At 39.4% G+C, this 18,438-nt stretch overlaps 4 protein-coding genes, 1 long non-coding RNA gene and 1 pseudogene across 7 annotated transcripts in view; 1 reads left to right on the top strand and 5 right to left on the bottom strand.

The window, feature by feature from the left end:
• LOC147644210 (uncharacterized) overlaps positions 1 to 18,438 on the top strand; it is a 229,456-nt gene that overhangs the window by 145,014 nt on the left and 66,004 nt on the right. The gene's annotated exons all lie outside the window — the stretch shown is intronic.
• LOC110188830 (putative serine hydrolase) lies at positions 1,053 to 2,634 on the bottom strand. The gene is made up of 2 exons (XM_020958720.2): positions 2,441 to 2,634; positions 1,053 to 2,157 (listed from the first exon to the last, which is right to left on the bottom strand). The coding sequence occupies exons 1-2, from the start codon at positions 2,462 to 2,464 to the stop codon at positions 1,171 to 1,173; spliced, it is 1,011 nt and encodes a 336-aa protein (XP_020814379.2). The 5' UTR covers positions 2,465 to 2,634; the 3' UTR covers positions 1,053 to 1,170.
• LOC110188852 (putative serine hydrolase) lies at positions 2,898 to 4,438 on the bottom strand. Of its 2 annotated transcripts, none has more exons than XM_020958758.2 (2): positions 4,272 to 4,438; positions 2,898 to 4,000 (listed from the first exon to the last, which is right to left on the bottom strand). In XM_020958758.2, the coding sequence occupies exons 1-2, from the start codon at positions 4,293 to 4,295 to the stop codon at positions 2,993 to 2,995; spliced, it is 1,032 nt and encodes a 343-aa protein (XP_020814417.2). In that variant the 5' UTR covers positions 4,296 to 4,438; the 3' UTR covers positions 2,898 to 2,992. The 2 variants fall into 2 exon arrangements, with proteins under 2 accessions (XP_020814417.2, XP_086685748.1); XM_086829622.1 differs by lacking the exon at positions 4,272 to 4,438 and adding an exon at positions 4,072 to 4,179.
• LOC110188831 (putative serine hydrolase) lies at positions 4,598 to 6,399 on the bottom strand. The gene is made up of 2 exons (XM_020958721.2): positions 5,925 to 6,399; positions 4,598 to 5,824 (listed from the first exon to the last, which is right to left on the bottom strand). Exons 1-2 carry the CDS (start codon positions 5,946 to 5,948, stop codon positions 4,823 to 4,825), a joined length of 1,026 nt encoding a protein of 341 aa, XP_020814380.2. The 5' UTR covers positions 5,949 to 6,399; the 3' UTR covers positions 4,598 to 4,822.
• On the bottom strand, positions 6,929 to 8,076 carry LOC110188860 (putative serine hydrolase). The gene is made up of 2 exons (XM_020958767.2): positions 8,053 to 8,076; positions 6,929 to 7,965 (listed from the first exon to the last, which is right to left on the bottom strand). The coding sequence occupies exons 1-2, from the start codon at positions 8,074 to 8,076 to the stop codon at positions 6,970 to 6,972; spliced, it is 1,020 nt and encodes a 339-aa protein (XP_020814426.2). The 3' UTR covers positions 6,929 to 6,969.
• On the bottom strand, positions 8,455 to 9,515 carry LOC110188805 (putative serine hydrolase; annotated as a pseudogene).

The raw sequence follows: 18,438 nt of genomic DNA, 5'->3' as shown, positions 1-18,438 counted from the left end.
TAAAAATCTAAAAATCAATAGTGATGGAGAGCGGAGCGATTTTCTTGTATTTTCTCAGCTTTTTCACTCGAACGTTAATTGATTGAATTAGCCAGCCGAGCGCAGCCGAGTGAGGAGACAAAGGGAAACTCCTCCATAAATATTAATATGGCCAATCAAAATGTATGACAAGGAAATTATGCGAGGCACAGAGCACACAAATGTTTAAAATTCAACAATGTCCTGGGATTGGAACTGCTGCTCGACAACAGCAAATAACAAACCGAAAAACAACAACGACAACAAAGTCCTTAAATTAATAAATGCCATTTCCCATTGCCACACCCAATTTTTGGGTACCTTTCTTCCATCTCTCACTCTCCCAGAAGAAAATCTTAACGCTTTTCATTCGTAACTAGGCGTCGGCCTACAAGTAGGCAACGGAATTTCCAACGGTTGCTGGAAAATTAATTTTCAATGAAGCCATCAACAGCGGCGAAAACTTTCTCACAATTGCTTTTCGGGTTTGCGCATCTAATTTACATTTATTTTCGGTTAGCTGATTACTCTTCATAACTCATAACACACTTACTGAAACTATTCTTGAGGAACTTGAGCTTGGTTTTCAAGGATATTTCCAATTTTTTTTCAATGCAGCTTAACTTTTTTCATTCTGTTGGATCGAAATCTATTGCTATTGCCTCCTCCTCCGTAGCGCTAATTGTTCTAATGCGCTCAAGCAGTAAGCTGCTTAAAATTGCTTAAATTGCAAGTGAACTTGGGGAGGGATTGGGAAATTTCTGAGGAAAATGAGGAGAATTTACCGCAGGATACACATATCCAGACGAGAGACTGCCTGCTGAGGCATTAACATCACCAAGGCACTGCCTGGTATTTACACATCACTTGTGGAATTACGAGAATTAGGGAGGCGGAGGTCAATAATCAGTAATCGCATCAGACAAAGAGATTGCGGAAAATAGTGCAGTTGTGGAGGGAAAACTAAACTATACGATATATGAAAATAATAAATATTTAAAGGGTAATAAATAAATAGGAAACTAGTAATAGTTGTATTAATTACATTTATTCTCATAACTAAAATATAAAGTAATAACAATAATATGATGCTGGCTGTAGTAAATACTTCTTCCTACTTCATTTTGATCAAAAATCTGTTCTAAAATCAGGTCAAAGTTTGCTATAGCAACTCCTGTTCTTCTCCTTTGAGCTCGGTTCCAAGTCCTTACCCGTTAAAGACCATGATGTAAGGACTGGTGGTCGATGATGTTGTATAAAGGGCACTATATACCGGGCACACTCCTCGGCGGCATGAAGATGGACATGATGGGTTCCCCCAGGCACCTCGTAAAACTCAAAGTGAGGATTATTTTGACCCAGAATGGACATGGGCTCCTCACACTCTACTCCCACATACGGTGACTTAGATCCCTTGATGATCAGATAGGGTTTCCTTCCTATACGTCGCGCCAGTTCTGCGGCTTGGCCACGTTCTGTATGAATGGTGTGATAGAACTTTATCCGTCCATCTCTGGAAAAGTAGAATCGATCCGGGTAGAGCTCTGACTTGGTCACCTGGCGATAAAGTAGATGCTTGGCCAGTTCAGGTGTCACAGAGTTCATGCTCCCTTCGGCAAGGGCTTTGCACAGCTCCGATAAAGTGTAGGAGGGTGGCTCGTGAAGCTTAGCTTCATCCCGCCGATCTTCCTCTATCAGGTGCTTTTCCATAGCCTGGGCCACCTTCTTAATGCTTAGCTCAGCATCTCGAAGTGGATTGCTTAGTAGAATATCCAGAGAGATAACCATATCCACCGTGTGTGGAGCGAGACCTGCATAAAAGAAGCTAATGATGCCGCCCAGGGAATGACCCAAAAGGGAGACCTTCTTCCAGCCATACTCGTGCATAATCCTGGGAATGATGTACACATATTCATAGATGCTGTAGTGCATCCCTGGCGGCAGATGAGAGGATCTTCCATGACCCGGAAGATCGATGCATAGGATTCCTATATAATCAGGAAGGAGGGGAATCAGTCTATCAAAGGTTCCCAGGTTGTCTAGCCAACCATGAATGGCAAGTATTGGTCGCTCCCTTCTATTGCCATACCAACGACCGGAGATATGACCCCAAGGAGCGGGGATCCTCACCTCCTCACACTGTAAATAAAACGGGGAAGTTAAAGCTTGATAGCTAAAACGATTAAATTACAATATAATATTATTTTAACACAAAAGGAATCTATATACGTCTGCTAATTATCGATGCTTATCGTTTAATAAAATTTAAAATGTGCTTATCAACTTAGATAAACCGTAGCTACTTTGAGACAAATGCACAATTTCAATAGCTTTCAAAAAGACGTTTTCTTTAGCGTTTCTCAGAGAGCACCAAGTATTATCTCTACCGATCTGATCTCTTTAGTATATTCTTTATACTTACATCGTTCAATGACAACGTTCCCATGTCGACAAACGACACACTGAACTTTGAGCTTTGCTAGCTTTTTTCACTTGAACTAGTAATTTTTTGGCGACCTCCGATATTATATTGCCAAATAATTAAACGATCCCCGAAGAAAAGTCTGGGAATTTAGAACATTCCCTTTCGCTGTTAAACAGCAACTAATTCTAGTTGTTCGCTTACTTAGCAATCTTTGGTTTGCCTGAATTTTAAAGAGAGTTCAACTGAATGGTTAAGAGAATGTCATAGAACTGGTAAACATATAGTCAAACCATTTATAAAGAGCAATTTCTCTTAAAAAACAAATCGTATTAAGAGTATTTACAATGAGAATATGTGTTACCTTATTCTGTTGGAAACATGAATAAAAAGAGAAGTATAATTATTCGTTTGTTTTTAATATTCTTGACCAACCCTAACTTCAAGTACCGAACTCTTTCACTTTTTAGACTATTTATTATTCAAATTATTATTTTTTTTTTTACTAAAGAAAATGTTTATAATAAAACTTTTCTTTACTACTTGTTTTTTTCAAAGTTTACTGGGATTATTCCTGCTCCTTGATAGATATTTCTCCTGTTCCTTGAGTTTCTCTGTTAGACTTAGTTCAGCTTCCTTTCCAGCCAAAGACCAAGATGTAAGGACAGGAGGTCGATGATGTCGAATAAAGGGCACTATGTACCGGGCACACTCCTCGGCAGCATGGAGGTGAATATGATGGGTGCCCTCCAACTCGTAGAACTCGTAGTGCGGATTGTTTTGACCCAGAATGGACATGGTCCCTTTGCATAGGTCAAGCGGCAAGTGAATTGACTTGGAACCCTTTATAATCAAGTAGGGTTTCCTTTGTATACGTCGCGCCATCTCTTCACCCAATCCGATGGATAAAGGGGTTATATTGTAGAACTTGATTCGTCCATCCCTGGAGAAGAAGAATCTATCCGGATAGAGTTGAGATTTGGTGACCTGGCGATGGAGCAGATGCTTGGCCAACTCAGGAGTCACGGAGCCGGAGCTTCCTTTGGCCAGAAGCTTACATAACTGGGTGTAGGAATAGGAGGGAGGCTCGTGAAGATGTCCCCCTACCTGCCGATTCTCCTCGACCAGGTGCTTCTCCATTTTCTGAGCCATATGCTCCGACTCTTTCGGAATCGATAAAGGCAGCAATTTGTCCAAGGAAATCACCATATCCACTGTATGAGGAGCCAGGGAAGTGTACATGAAGCTCAGGACGCCACCCAGTGAGTGTCCCAACAGGGATACCTTTCTCCAGCCGTACTCCTTCATGATCAGGGGAATGATGTAAACGTAGTCGAGGACACTGTAAAACATTCCCGGTTGTATGTGCGAGGACCTTCCATGTCCTGGCAGATCGATGCATAGGACTCCGATGTAGTCTGGGAGCAGGGGAATGAGTCGATCAAAAGTTCCCAAGTTGTCCAGCCAGCCATGGATCGCAAGAATGGGTCGTTCTCTACGGTTACCGTACCAACGACCTGAGATATGACCCCAAGGGGCAGGGATTTTCACATCCTGAAACTAAACAGATCAATTATATAAATAAATTGAGTAAGGAGTATAATTTTAATTGTTTTCATTAACGATTATACCAGCTTCCTTCGAGGGAATCTCTTAGTTTCACCAAACTCCATATAGATAATTATCTTAAAACCAAATTTACCAGCTTATCGCTGTATATTAACAGTTATTTTCACGCACTCTTGTGCACTTCCGATTGAGAAAACATAAAGAAATAAACCGGCTGTTGTTATCTTTTCCTATTTCGTATTTCACATTTCTGCACACTCACATCGCTCAATGACAAAGTTCCCATCCCGACGGCCTTTTGAACTTTGCTCGTCGGCAACTTTTAGACTCGATTTAATACCACCGTTCCGTATTATCTTCAAAATTATGTATATGAATAAGCACTTTTCAAATGCTACTTCTAACACCAGCAATAGCTTTTTTTCGACTAACCTGCGATTATTAAAAGTGTTTACATTTTATGTCTGCCAAAAAAGCGAGAGTTTTTGTGAGCTTTTAGGAATGAGTAAATAGATTAGAGACCTTTTAGAATTTTTTTGGGAATACATACCTACATACATCCATACATACAATAAAAGCAGATTTCTATTTAACATATAAACTTGAGTACACACATTTATTTACAATTTTTATATGACTAAAAACATTATAGGTGTTTTTTTGTTTTTGGTTAAACAATTATCATGTCAGTTATCAAGTTTCTTCAATAGTGTTTTAATGTTTAATACTATACACTATAATCCATCTACCGATGATGAATGAAAATCTTTCGACAATTATTTTAAATCAATTGAACTTTGTACTTTTGGTGTTTCACAATTTGCTGCGCTTCTTTTTGCCCCAACTAAACAGTCGCCTCTGTTGGCTTTTGTATTCCTTGGCGGCAAGTTGATCTTCCTTTCCTGTAATGGACCAGGATGTAAGAGCTGGAGGACGATGGTGCTGGATGAAGGGCACTATATAGCGGGCACATTCCTCTGGAGCATGAAGATGCAGATGATGTGTGCCGCCCTCCACTTCGTAGAGCTCGAAATGTGGATTATTCTCGGACATAATTAAGATTGCCTCGTTACTTCTAAGCGTTAGAAATGGTGACCGTGAACCCTTGATGATGAGAAAGGGTTTCATTTTCAATTGCTTTGCCATCTCCCTGCCTAGGCCTTCATCAATATCCATGTAGTGATAGTTCTTAACGCGACCATCCCTGGAGAAGTAAAATCTTTCGGGATACAGCTTCGATTTAATTAGCTGGCGGTGGAGCAAGTGCTTGGCCAGCTCAGGAAACACAGAGTTATAACTTCCCTTGGCCAGGACTTTTTCCAGCTGTGCGGTGGTGTATGAAGGCGGTTCATTATAATTTCCCTCCTTCTGTCGCTCGACTTCCACAAGCTGCTTCTCGATACTCTGCGCCATGTAGTCTATATTATTCCTCAAGGGCAGTAAAATATCCACGGAGATGATCATGTCCACGGTATGAGGTGCAAGCGATCCATAGAGAAAGCACAGGTAACCACCCAAGGAGTGACCAATCAGGGAGACCTTTGTCCATCCGTACTCCTTCATCACAGTTGGAATGGCCAATACGTAATCGTAGACGTTGTAATACATTCCAGGTTTTAGGTGCGAAGACTTTCCATGTCCCGGAAGATCGATGCATAGGATTCCTATATAATCAGGGAGCAGGGGAATCAATCGATCGAAGGTTCCCAAGTTGTCCAGCCATCCGTGTAGCGCCAGAATGGGTCGCTCCTTCCGATTTCCATACCAACGGCCCGAGATGTGACCCCAAGGCACGGGAATTTTGACATCCTCAAACTAAAAACGTAAGAATGTTAGTTTTTAACTCACAATTCTTATTAACTGGTGTTCAAAGGTCACGCATGACAACTTTCGTTGCGATTTTTGGCTTACTTACATCACTCAATGATATTGTTCCCATGCCTTTTAGATTGTGACGGATCTTTATTAATTTCAGGTTCAATAAATTCCAGTTACCAGGAACTTAAGTCAGTTCTTTTCTTCTCAAGAGTTACTATTCCACTACATCATGTTATTGGGTTTCTTGGCTTTATCAAGAAATGCACACATAAAGAGATTCCGGTTTATCTAAAGAGATCACTTAAAGAGAGTTCCACTCTCTTTATTATAAAGCTCTTGACGATAATAAACAAATATGAGAGAAAGAAAATATAAAAGGCACATGAGTTTTTCAGTTTTTATTATTGTTTTGAGCACTCTTGGAATTGATCTTATTTTCTTTACTGCTGATGATTTCTGTTTTATTTAATTTTGAGAAGGTTTATTCTATTTCCTATTCAACAAATTAGCTAATAACAAAACATATGAGTATTACGTCCATTCACTTCGGCAGCTAACAACAACTGACCAAAATAATAATAAAGCTTTTGAGGGGAAAAAGTTGTCGGATCTTTCGAGGCGAATGGCATTATTAATTTTGTTATTTTAATTAAGCTCTCTTGATGTCGCTTACTCTTTCAAAACAAGCTGAATGTTTCTTCAAAATGTATTTCAAAGTTTGCAATATTAATTTGTAAATGTATAAGGTTGTTTCTTTAAAATATGATCTCATATTGGTTCTGGCTAAAAAATGATACATTAAATGGAATTATATTGCAATTTCGATTTAAGACAAAGACAATGGGTATCACTTTGAGACTGAATATAAATGCTTTCAAAGATTTTAAGTCTTTAAGTTGGGGGTAATGCTTTAATGACTTGAAAAGATAAGCTTTAGAAAGCTTTTCAACAATCTTATTCAGGTCTTTTTTCATTTTTTAATTTAGAACAATTTTATAAAGACCTGGTTGCATAGTAACCGCAGAAAAAAGATTATGGTTCAGAAATCTAGCCATAAAAACTGCAAGTACCGAGTTCATTGACTTATTCGTATCTAACAAATACTATTATCATATAATTTATATTTTCAAGTATATAATATATCACAGTTTGCTTCGATTATTACTGCTCCTCGTTGGATATTCTTTGGGTTCCCTGTGTCTCTCTGTTAGGCTTACTTCCGCTTCCTTTCCAGCCAAAGACCAAGATGTAAGGACAGGAGGTCGATGATGTCGAATAAAGGGCACTATGTACCGAGCACACTCCTCGGCAGCATGGAGATGAACGTAATGGGTGCCGCCTTCCACCTCGTAGAGCTCGAAATGCGGATTATCTTCGGCCATAATGCCGATTGCCTCGAAACTCCTTTGTGAAAGATATGGTGACCGTGAACCCTTGATAATTAGAAAGGGCTTCCCCTTCACTTGCCTCGCCATCTCCATGGCTAGACCGTCGTCGACGTCCAAATAGTGATAGTTCATTATCCGTGCGTCCCTTGAAAAGTAGAATCTCTCGGGATAAAGTTTCGACCTGGACAGTTGACGATGAAGAAGGTGCTTGGCCAGTTCAGGGAACTCGGACTTAAACCTTCGCTTGGCCATCGTTTTTTCCAGCTGAGCAAATGTGTATGAAGGTGGTTCCGTGTAATTTCCATCATTTTGTCGCTCGATTTCCACTAGCTGCTTTTCGAATTTCATTGCCATATTTTCGATTTTATTTTTCAACGGCAGCAAAATGTCCAGGGTAATGATCATGTCTACGGCTTGAGGGTTAATGAACGCGTACATGAAGCACTGGAAGCCGCCCATGGAGTGACCCATAAGGGAGACCTTTGTCCATCCATATTCCTTCATCACGATTGGAATTACAGTAACATAATCGCTATAAAACAATCCGTGTTGTATGTGCGAGGACCTTCCATGTCCTGGGAAATCGATGCATAGGATTCCTATATAATCAGGGAGCAGGGGAATCAGTCGATCGAAGGTTCCCAAGTTGTCCAGCCATCCGTGTAGCGCCAGAATAGGTCGTTCCTTCCGATTTCCATACCAACGGCCAGAGATGTGACCCCAAGGCACGGGAATTTTGACTTCCTCAAACTGACAAAAAAATGTAATTGCTCTGAGTCATGTCTTGAGTGTTATTTCTTATTTCATAATTGTTATTTAATTTGTTGGCTTACTTACGTCAGTTATTGATATAGTTCCCATTTCTTTTCGATTGTTAACTTAGTAAAGAAGTTGATAGGATCTTCTTCACTCAAGACTCATTTTTCGACTAATTCATTTTTTTGTGTTCTCTGCTTTTATAATTGAATATACATATATAAACATAGAGAGATTTCGGTGATTATGAGGAGCTTTCTCAAAGATAGTCTTTTATTGAAAAGCTTTTGACGATAAACAAAAATGAAAGCGAGATAATATTGTAGCCATAGGTCAAGTGTTACGATTAATCGAATTTAATTTCTTAGTATTATATTTATTTTACAGATCTTTATGGTTTAGATATAAAAATCATTGATTCCTTAGAATTCATGATAATTCAACAAGCAAATTTAATTTTAGCTCTTCTAGCGTTTCTTACTCTCACAGTTTGCTAGGTTGTTCTTGGAAACTGATATTATTTTCCCGATTAGATTGATCCTCTTGAGGACGATAACGCTGGATAAAGGGAACAATGTATCGGGCACACTCCTCCGCAGACTGCAAGTGTAAGTGATGAGTGCCACCTTCAATTTTGTGGAACTCAAAGTGAAGATTCCCATTGGCAAGAATGGAAATAACCTCGTCGCTGCGAGGTTGCAAGTATAAGGACTCAGTTGCCTTCAGGATAAGGTAGGGTTTATTACCAATACGCCTTGCCATCTCGATGCCAAGTCCCGTATCAATGTCCCAATAATTAAAATACTTGACTCTTCCATCCCTGGAGAAATAGAATTTATCCTGATCGGAATGATTCTGTGACTTCTTTACCTGACGGTGGAGCAGATGGTGGGCCAAGTCCTCAGTTACAGAGTTCAAGCTTGCTACAGCAATGTTCCTACTCATTTGGGCGAGAGTGTAGCTTGGAGGTTTTCTATCATTATCCGCCAGCATTCTCCGGTCGTCCTCAACCAAAAGCTGTTCCTGATTGCTGGAATACAATTCAATTGCCAAACTATTTTCCACTCTCATGGGCAGCAGTACGTCCAGGGAAATAACCATGTCCACCGTGTCCGGAGCCATTGCCGCGTATGCAAAGCTCATAATGCCACCCAGAGAGTGACCCAGCAGGGACACCTTGTTCCAACCAAAATGTTTAACCACACAGGGAATGATGTAAACCAAGTCATAAACACCATAGTTAATTCCCGGCGGCAGGTGCGAGGAGCGTCCATGACCGGGAAGATCGATGCACAGAACTCCTATATAATCTGGGAGCAGAGGAATCAGTCGATCGAAGGTTCCCAAGGTTGTCCAACCAACCGTGGATCGCCAGGATGGGTCTCACTTCTTGGTTACCATACCATCGACCCGAAATGAAACCCCAAGGCATGGGAATTTTCATTTCAGAAAACTGCTTGGAATGGTTTTGATATTTTTAAATATTTACTTAAAATTGAATCATTTTTTTGCTTACTTACATCTTCAATCGAAATCCGTTTCATTTTGAATACAATTAGGTTTTACTTAATGGAATGTTATTATTTAGCAACTAGATTAGTTTTGGGAAGAAGCATGCAGGGTGCCTACATCTTTCAGTTTAAAGAACAATGTTCCGACTGATTTGGAGTAATATTTTAATAGCTTGAAAAGATAAGCAATAGAAAGCTTTTTTAACAGTCTTAAAGAAGCTTTTTGTTAATTTTAGAATATTTCGATGAAGTGTGGAAAAGAGAGCATAGTAACCAACATATTTGTTGTTTATATTTAATCGAATTTAATCTGATAGAACTCAACGAATACATGAAAGGTTATCCTCAAACTTATGGTATAAATATCTTATAAAACGATATAAATTCCTATTGTGATATGAGAAGATCACTTAGTCAAGATGTCGGATTTAATCTTGGATGAATTCCAGTCATGGCTTAAATCGAATTTCGCCAGACCCGACGACGTCCAGAGTCAATAAGCGGCAGTGGGATTTTGGGGAATGTGTCGATTACTACGTGACGTTCGAATCAAATCGAGTTTTACGTTTCTCCACAAGGAGAAACCAGCACGATGCACGCGGTTACACTGGGTTGGCCTGGGAGTGGTCATGTCCTGGCTATAGTCCTAGACTGACTTGGATGTCGTGTCCCAGCACGTTTTGGTTATTTTTAAATTTTTGAGGATAGATTTAAGATAAGTTCTGCAACACACTTGCTCCAACTTTAAGCTTATATTAAGCTATCATTACATCGAAATCCCTATGCCTGGACTTTCCATTTCTGGCTGCCATTTGGGGGGGGGGGTTCCTTCCTGGCCAACTGTCTCCCCAAGTGTGATTACCTTCCGCTGTCTTTCCCCTCGACTGCATGTGACTGCCATTCAGCCATATCCTGGCCGCCTTCACACTCCTTGGCCACAGCATGACCCTTAATTTGCATTTGGCCAAATTTCCTTGTGCATTTCAATCGTGTGCGTGTGTGTGTGTTTGTGTGTGAGGAACTACTGCAGCCATGATTTATCTTTAATTTATGTTTAAGTAATTTATCATGTCTACTGGGGGCCCCACCCCTTGTTGTGCCATTTTCCCTTGTGGGCCGGGCAGGAGGCGGTCCTTGTTCTCACCATGCAAATTGTCTTGAGTTTTCCCCAAAGTGAAAGTGCCATTTCGCTGGCGCTGGCTCTAGCGAAGGGGAAATATGTGCGTGTATTGGCCTTGAATCCATAATTTGCCTGTCAACGGCAGCGACGACATCGTTGTCGGCGCCTTCTTCGTCGTCGTCGTCGTCGTCGTCGTGGCCCAAAAATTGTGCGCACATAATTGAGTTCAAGCATTTGGAAGCCAATTATGATTTCCCACTTCTACCGCCAGCCTTCTCCATTTTCTGCGGCTCTCCCTTTTCGGTCCCTTTTTCACATCTCAATCAAAAGTGCGGGCGTGTCCTTTGTCCTTTCACCTCCTTTTCCTTGCTTCTCACCTCCTTGCAGCCTTCGACGTGGCTTTAATTGCCTCTGCCACTTAACATATGCAAATTAAATTTAATTCTTTTCCTGGCAACCGGATCTCTCTTCCATTCTTTTCTTCCCTTTTTCATCTTTGGGTCACATTTTCCGGAGAGGACACCTTAAGTGGAAAAGCAGCTCACCTTCAGTTTGATAAATATTTATGATGGCCAATGATAGTTGGTCTTGCGGAACAGCAGCTGAACAAAGAGCCAAAGGGTTGCCCATTTCCTAGAAGCCTTTATTTCTCTTGATTCTCTCCTAAAAAAATAAAAAAGGAAGAAAGCGGGGAGATACTGGAAAAAAAAGTAAAGCAAATAAATAAACAATATGGTAAAGCACTATATGTGATGCTTTCAACCTGTCAGCCGAGTCCTTGAGCCGGGGATCAGCTTCACAAAGACACCGCCGGAAGTCTCGACCTGATACGCATGCAACTCCGCACAAAAAAAGCAAAGAAAAATCGGAGGAAATGGCAGGAAAAGCGGTGGGGGAAAGTTGGGCGCCGCTATTATGCTTTATGCGCTGCTATTTTTTCGGCAGGAATTTTTCTCCTCTTTGGGGCCAAAGTGCGAGTGAGACTTAAGCCCGAACAATGGCTCCGGGGTTTTGGTAGAGAAAAAATATGTACTTTATAGGAGAATGTGTAAGAAATTGCATTAAGAAATCATTTTCGTTTTGCGGTGGCTGCCATGGAGCTCTTTTTTTCCGTGGCTCCCGAATGGGGTTTTTCATGGATTTTCCCAGGTTTTTCACGGATCCCACCAGCCAGAGCCCTGTGAGTCTAATTCAAATGAATTATTTGAGCCAGAAAGTTTCACATTCGTTGCATTTTTTGGGGCTTGCGGTTTTAACAACACATTTCTTTGGCTAATGAATTTGACTACTAAATATATAAGCGGCTGTGCGAGTGTGTATTTTTGCATACATGCAAGTGTGTGCTCGTATAATTGTATTTCCTCTAATTATACAGCAGAGCTGGAAATTTGCATTTGAATATATGTACATACATATGTACATTTAAATTTACATTTAGTTTTCCAAGGGGCTAAACTTGCAGAAAGCCCAAAAACCTACATTCTCTCTCTCTCTGTGCACATTGCATATTACATTAAAAAATTCCAGAAAATTACGAATGTAAACCAGAGCTTTGTGGCCTGAAACTTGATGCTGATGCACTTGAAATTTACCTCAAAAATACTCGACTTTATTGAAAGGTAAAGCATTTTTCCTCAGGTGTGGTAGTTGTGCAAATTTGATTATGGATATGAGAAGAAATTCTAGATTAAATAGGCAATAATTGGTTTTTGTGTTGGGATCAATTAAATACGAAAATTGAACAATGCATTTATAATTGCTCATTGGCAGTGAATAAAGGGTAAAGGTTAATTACTTATTTAGTTCAAATAAAACGTTGATGCTTATCAGCAACTAATTGTATAACGTTCAAAAGGCAGTTACTTTAATCCCCTATGATTTATTGTTAACAGTTTACTAAACTCATCATATATACTACTATTTAACTTAATCAACTCAGTTTATTAAAACTAAGATATTGAACCCCAGGCTAAACCTCCCTTTGATTTACTCCAAGAGTTTGTCGTTAATCCACTTGATTTCGTAGGTCACAGCTCAAAGCCTGCCATGATTTATGGTCTTTTCCCGCTGTTCACCTAAGTATGCAATTGTTTAGGCTTATATTTACTTAATTTACTTAATCAAGTGTTTGCCAGAGTCACAATGGCCAACGCACTCAATCCCAATAAATTAATTAACCAAGAAATTTATGATTATTGCCAACAATGAGTTTGCTCTTTTCCGGCGCCCTTTTTCTTTTATTTTTCTTTGACTTTGACTTTCACTTTGGTTTATTCATATATTTGTGGCCAAATTGTATACACTGGCAGTTCATAAATAATTCGTATAATTTATGCATTGTCATATACTGACTAATGGCGGGGGTACTTCGCTCTTGACAGACGGGATAAACCGATTGTATACGCTGCCGGCTCTCGACAACTCAATTGCCCGGCTGGCACTCAATTTGCACAGCAGCCAGGAGCAGTGGCCGTGGAGGCGAAACGGGAAACGAAGATTTCATAATTCAAATTCTTCGATTTATGGGGCAGTATGGTATAGTCTCCTACGGGGATGGAGGCTTATCATAGCCCCCGTGAACCGGCGGGTATTTCGCACTTGAGCCGGCCCCCAAACAATCGTAATTTATGATTGGACAACCCAAAAACGCACTCTACTTGTGCGTAATGCCAAGACAATTGTGTGTGTTGGTGCAACTGCAGAAATGCCCCAGCATTTCGTACACTGTGAATAAGGAAAGGTAGTACCTTAATAAAACCTTTGTAAAAGATTGTAAAGTATTTAGAAACAAAATTCTTGGTATTTATATATATTGAAAGCAGGAAGTCAAATATCTGACTAAAATAATACTCCAACAAGAAAGAAAACTATCTTTGAGAGGCCGAAGCTTATAAATCCTTTCATTGGATCGATGTTTACAAGTGTTTTTATATGAGAATTTTTTTGACAACTCCAAGTTTAAAATACTCATAACTTAGGCAAAAAATGCATTAATTTTCATTCGGAAAGCGGTGTTTTGCAAATTTTTGTTAGGATAATAAAACTGCATACTCAATAAAAAATGTAAAAAAAATAAAATTTTTATTCCCAAATTTCAACAATATTAACTATGTAAAATTTTGAAAAAAATTGTACATTTCTTTTTTTGTTCCAAAGATAGCTAGATCGACTCGGCTTTTAATGCTGATCAAGAAAATATATGATTTATAGGGTCGGAAATGACTCCTTCACTGCTTTGGGAGCTTCTGACTAAAATTATAATATCCTGAAAGGGAAAACGAAAAATGTATGCAATTTGGTGAATCGATCGAATAAGGAATGAATCATAACTTGGTCAGAAATTCATTAATTTTAATTCGGAAAGCGGTGTTTTGCAAATTTTGGTTAGGACAATAAAACTGCATACTCAATTAAAAATGTAAAAAAATTAAATTTTTTGCCCCAAATTTCAGCAATGTGAACTGTGTAAAATTTTTGAAAAAATTTACATTTCTTTTCTTGTTCCAAAGATAGCTAGATCGTCTCGGCTTTTAATGCTGATCAAGAAAATATATGATTTATAGGGTCGGAAATGACTTCTTCACTGAGTTATAAGCTTTTGACTGAAATTATAATACCCTGCAAGGGTATAAGAACCACAAATTATTTACAACAAGAAATTAAACATACCCTTGTATACCCTTGCAGATTGAAATTCGATCACTAGGAATTAATACAATATAAATTATTTATATTTATGTTAAAAAACAATAAAGTAATCCCTGCGATAGATACTTACTGTTCAAAGTTACTTAATGCTCATTAATACTTACTGATCAGAGTTACTTACGGGTCATAGATACTTACTGATCATAGTTAAATTAAATATCAGCTCGCTGCTCCTCTCTGCCTCTCCCCCTCTCTCGCTATGTAAATCGCTCTATGTTAATCTCTAGAGGCAACAGCTTCTCTCTGCCTCTCCCCTCTCTCGCCATGTTAATCGCTCTATGTTAATCTCTAGAGGCAACAGCTTCTCTCCCACGCACTCACACTCTCTTCTCTGCTCTTCTCTGCTCTGCTCGCGGACTATAAATAGAGGCGCTAAGGTCGCGCGCGCCTCAGTCTGTCCTAGGGGTACCTAGTGTTAACATCTCAAGTGAAAGTGCAAGTGATCACCCTTCGACCCCAAAAAAATGACGTGGCCAATGAAATACATCTGGATGACTAGGAAGAAGCTCACTTCGGATGGAATCAGCATTCTTGGTCACAACACTGGAAGGAAGTAAACAATGACGTGTCCTTTACTGCGGTAAGTCTTAATCATGACAATTATATTATGTATGAAGAAGCTATTGGCTCTATATTTCAATTTATTTGCTTATTGCCATAGACTCCTTTACATACTTACTATATATAGATACTTACTGATCAGAGTTACTTAATGTTTATTGATACTTACTGATCATTGTTACTTACTGTTCATAGATACTTACTGATCATAGTTAATTACTGGTCATCGATACTTACTATTCAGAGTTACTTAATGTTCATTAATACTTAATGATCATAATTACTTACTGCTCATACTTACTGCTCATATCTACTGGTAATATATATATATACTTTATATGGTCAAAGATGACTCCTTCGCTGCGTTGCAAATTTCTGACTAAAATTATAATACCCTGCAAGCATATATGTAAATATAATTTTCTTGCAGTGTAGGAGCCCACTTTTCTCCTCCCTTGACTGTGTTGTTACCGTATATCGGATCTTGTCTGGTCATAAATTTCCGTTTTTGGTTAACTCGTGCAACTGCAACTGCTGAGCTGCTGAACTGCTCCTTGTGGTGCCTCTGATGCCAGCAACTTCCGTAGGTGGCACTGAGTCCCCTGGAGAAATGAGAGGAACATTTCTGGGGGGTGGCCAGAGAATTTTCGAATTCGATTCCCTTGTGGGCCTTTTGCAGGAGGCACTTCACTGAATTATACGAGTACTACTGGCATTTCGTTGATCCCCCGTTTGTAATTGGAGATTGCAGTTTGGGGGTTAAAAGTTTACCATACAAAAGTTTACTTTTTGATTCAGTTTTTCAGAGCTGCTGGCATTTGCCAATTTATCTGGCTGCAGATGTACATACATATACCTGCACAAGTGTTTGCAGGCTATGTCCTGTCTACGATAAACTTTTAACATTTTTGACCAGTAATTGAACCCGACAAAATGTCCCAAGCACACGCACAAACAAACACAGAGAGGACAACTTCCTGGTAATTACTATCATTCATAGGTACATTGCCTTTGCCGAATACAAGATGCAATTCAGGGAGTTAGTTTTGGTTTTTAATTGGGGTCAAACTGATATACCCGATGGGAAGCAATAAATCTCTCCAAGAGATGGGGGATTTCATCTGAAAAATGTTAAAATGTAAAGCAAGACAGTCACTTAGATGTGCAAATATTTTCATTCCCTGCAAACCTTTTGCTGCTTTTTGGCCCACTCGCTTCATATTCATAGTTTTTCCCAAAAAGCCATAGAAAGATTCCGGCAAGTTTTCTAATTAAAAACAAATTCATGAATGCAATTTGCATGAAATTCAATTAAACTTTTTATCAACAGTCCATCTTTGCTGACGAGGCAACTCTTCTCGGAAATTAATCATACGCACTGTTTTCCCAACGTGAGCGATTGCAATCAAGAGATGATATCTGATTTTAGTACTGAGAATCACCTTCGTACAAATTTGATTGGAGCCAAGAGAGAGAGAGAGAGAGACAAAAAAAAGGAAAATAAAATTACCGAATGGAATAAATGAGCGACTGAACGATGCCGCAAGTATTTTCCATGCGAAACGTGCCACAGTGGTGGGACCAGGAGCAGCAGCGGCACCAACACGAAAAAGTTGCTGCACGTCCTGCAGTTGTGCATCCTTCGGTTTGTTTATTTGTGTTTGCATTTGCATTTGCCTTTACTTTTATTCCACTTTCGGGCTTTTGGCTCCTGCTACTATTGCTACTGCTACTGCTACTGCTTGGCTCGTTGCGCTCTGTTTGCCAATGGCGATGGCCGTGTAATTTCACTCAAAAACATCAACATCAAGTGCAGTCAGCAACAAAAAGAACTCTGCTTTATTTCGACTGTTTACCACTGGTTTTGGTTGATTTTTTTTTTCTTTTTCTCTGGTATCAATGTAAATTTTAATTTGTTTGGCAAATATTTTCCAACTGGAGGGGGAGAGAGGGAGTAAAGGACCGAAATCAGCCAAGACTGCGAAAAGATGCTCTCTTCTCGCTAATTTGCCTGCAAAACATGTGGCAAATTGCTGCGGGGGCTGAGAAAAATAAGGAAAGAAAGCCAAACTGAATTTGCCAACTGAAGTGTAGAGAATACCCTGTAGGACAAATGGGGTTTTAAAGGATATAAGATACAAGGAGTATTATGGAGATAATTATTTTGTAAAGAAAGATAAACCGTTAATAATTTTGAATTGTATTGAATTTCAGAATGCTGTAATAATAATACTTTTCTTATAACATTTAAGGATATTCTTTTCTTCGATCAAGGAGCAACTTACAAGACCGCTTCCTTTTTTTATGACTTGAGAAAAAGTTTTTAAACTGAACTAAAACCAAAAGGCGGAACGGCAGGACTTCCTTCCTCCCCATACACATACATACGTAACATGTGTGTGCAACATGCAACAAATTCATGAACTTGGTTACTCGTTGCTCGCTCTCCCAACAAAAACTTGTTTCACTTTTGATTGTTGGCGCACATTTAAGTGCAGAATGTAAAGTTTTTCGGCCCCCTAACTTGATCGCAACTAAGTAAGTGGCAAGGCATTTGCACGCATGCCACAACCAGTTCAAAAGCAAGCTCTCTCTCTCCTTCCCGATATATATCCTGTCAGTCAGTAAGAAACTCCTGACAGCGAACGCCTCTTTTTTTTTCAATTTCTGTATTTTTAACATGCTGCCCCGTTGGCACGTCACTGGGCGAAGGAACCGAGATATCTAAAATCAAGCAACTATTTTGAATTTATGCTACTTTTATGGTTCCACGTGAAGTACATAAAAAGGCAGAATATTATTTCTTATCAACTCATCTCTGTACACATATTGAAACCTCTATCAAGGGCCCTCTAAACTGAATATTTAAAATTCAGTTTATAAATTCAAGGTCGTATTTTTCTCAGTGGGTGTCGAGTTAGTTAGAGGACTTCTCCTTGGCGACAGTTGCAAAAGTGACGATGACAGGCAGGAGGTCGTCGTCGTCATCGTCAACTGGATTCTGTCTGGTGATGTCAGGCACGTGTGTGTGACTGAATTGAGCTGAGGTCCTGTCCAAGGGATTCCATTGCCCAGTCTAGACAGCAAGCTTTACCCAGCGTGTAAGAAGCCCTTTCAACTCCTTTAATTCTCAGCTTATTCCACGAAAGTTTCTCCCATTAAACCCACAATTTAATCTCCAGTCAAGTTGAAATTTAAAAATTGTGCTGACGAAAACTTAAATGAGCATTGTTTCTATCGTACATTTCTCTCCATCTCTCTTTGGACATTATTGTTCCGGGGGCTATAAAATAAATAAAATTGAAATTTTATGCAAATTACGGGAGACTGTGTTATACGACCATGTGAAGCGGCAAAGCCGAATGGCAATGATAATGTTCTTGGCTACAAGGATGTCAAGGAAGTGGAAACCGAAAGGGAATATGTTTCACCAGAGACAAGAGGTTTATTTGTGTGGGGAAATGGTAAAAAGTCCTTTGGGCTGTCTGGTAAATGAAACAAATTTGTGATAGAGGCATTAGGCAGTAGTGAAGGAAGCAATTCCATTTTGTTGAACAGATTTTTAAA

This window comes from Drosophila serrata, unplaced genomic scaffold (assembly GCF_035046125.1).
Source record: "Drosophila serrata isolate PLE 108 unplaced genomic scaffold, ASM3504612v1 contig_217, whole genome shotgun sequence".
Classification (NCBI taxonomy): domain Eukaryota; kingdom Metazoa; phylum Arthropoda; class Insecta; order Diptera; family Drosophilidae; genus Drosophila; species Drosophila serrata.
The sequence above is the reverse complement of the archived record's forward strand: the minus strand, read 5'-3'. Positions and strand labels throughout refer to the sequence as shown.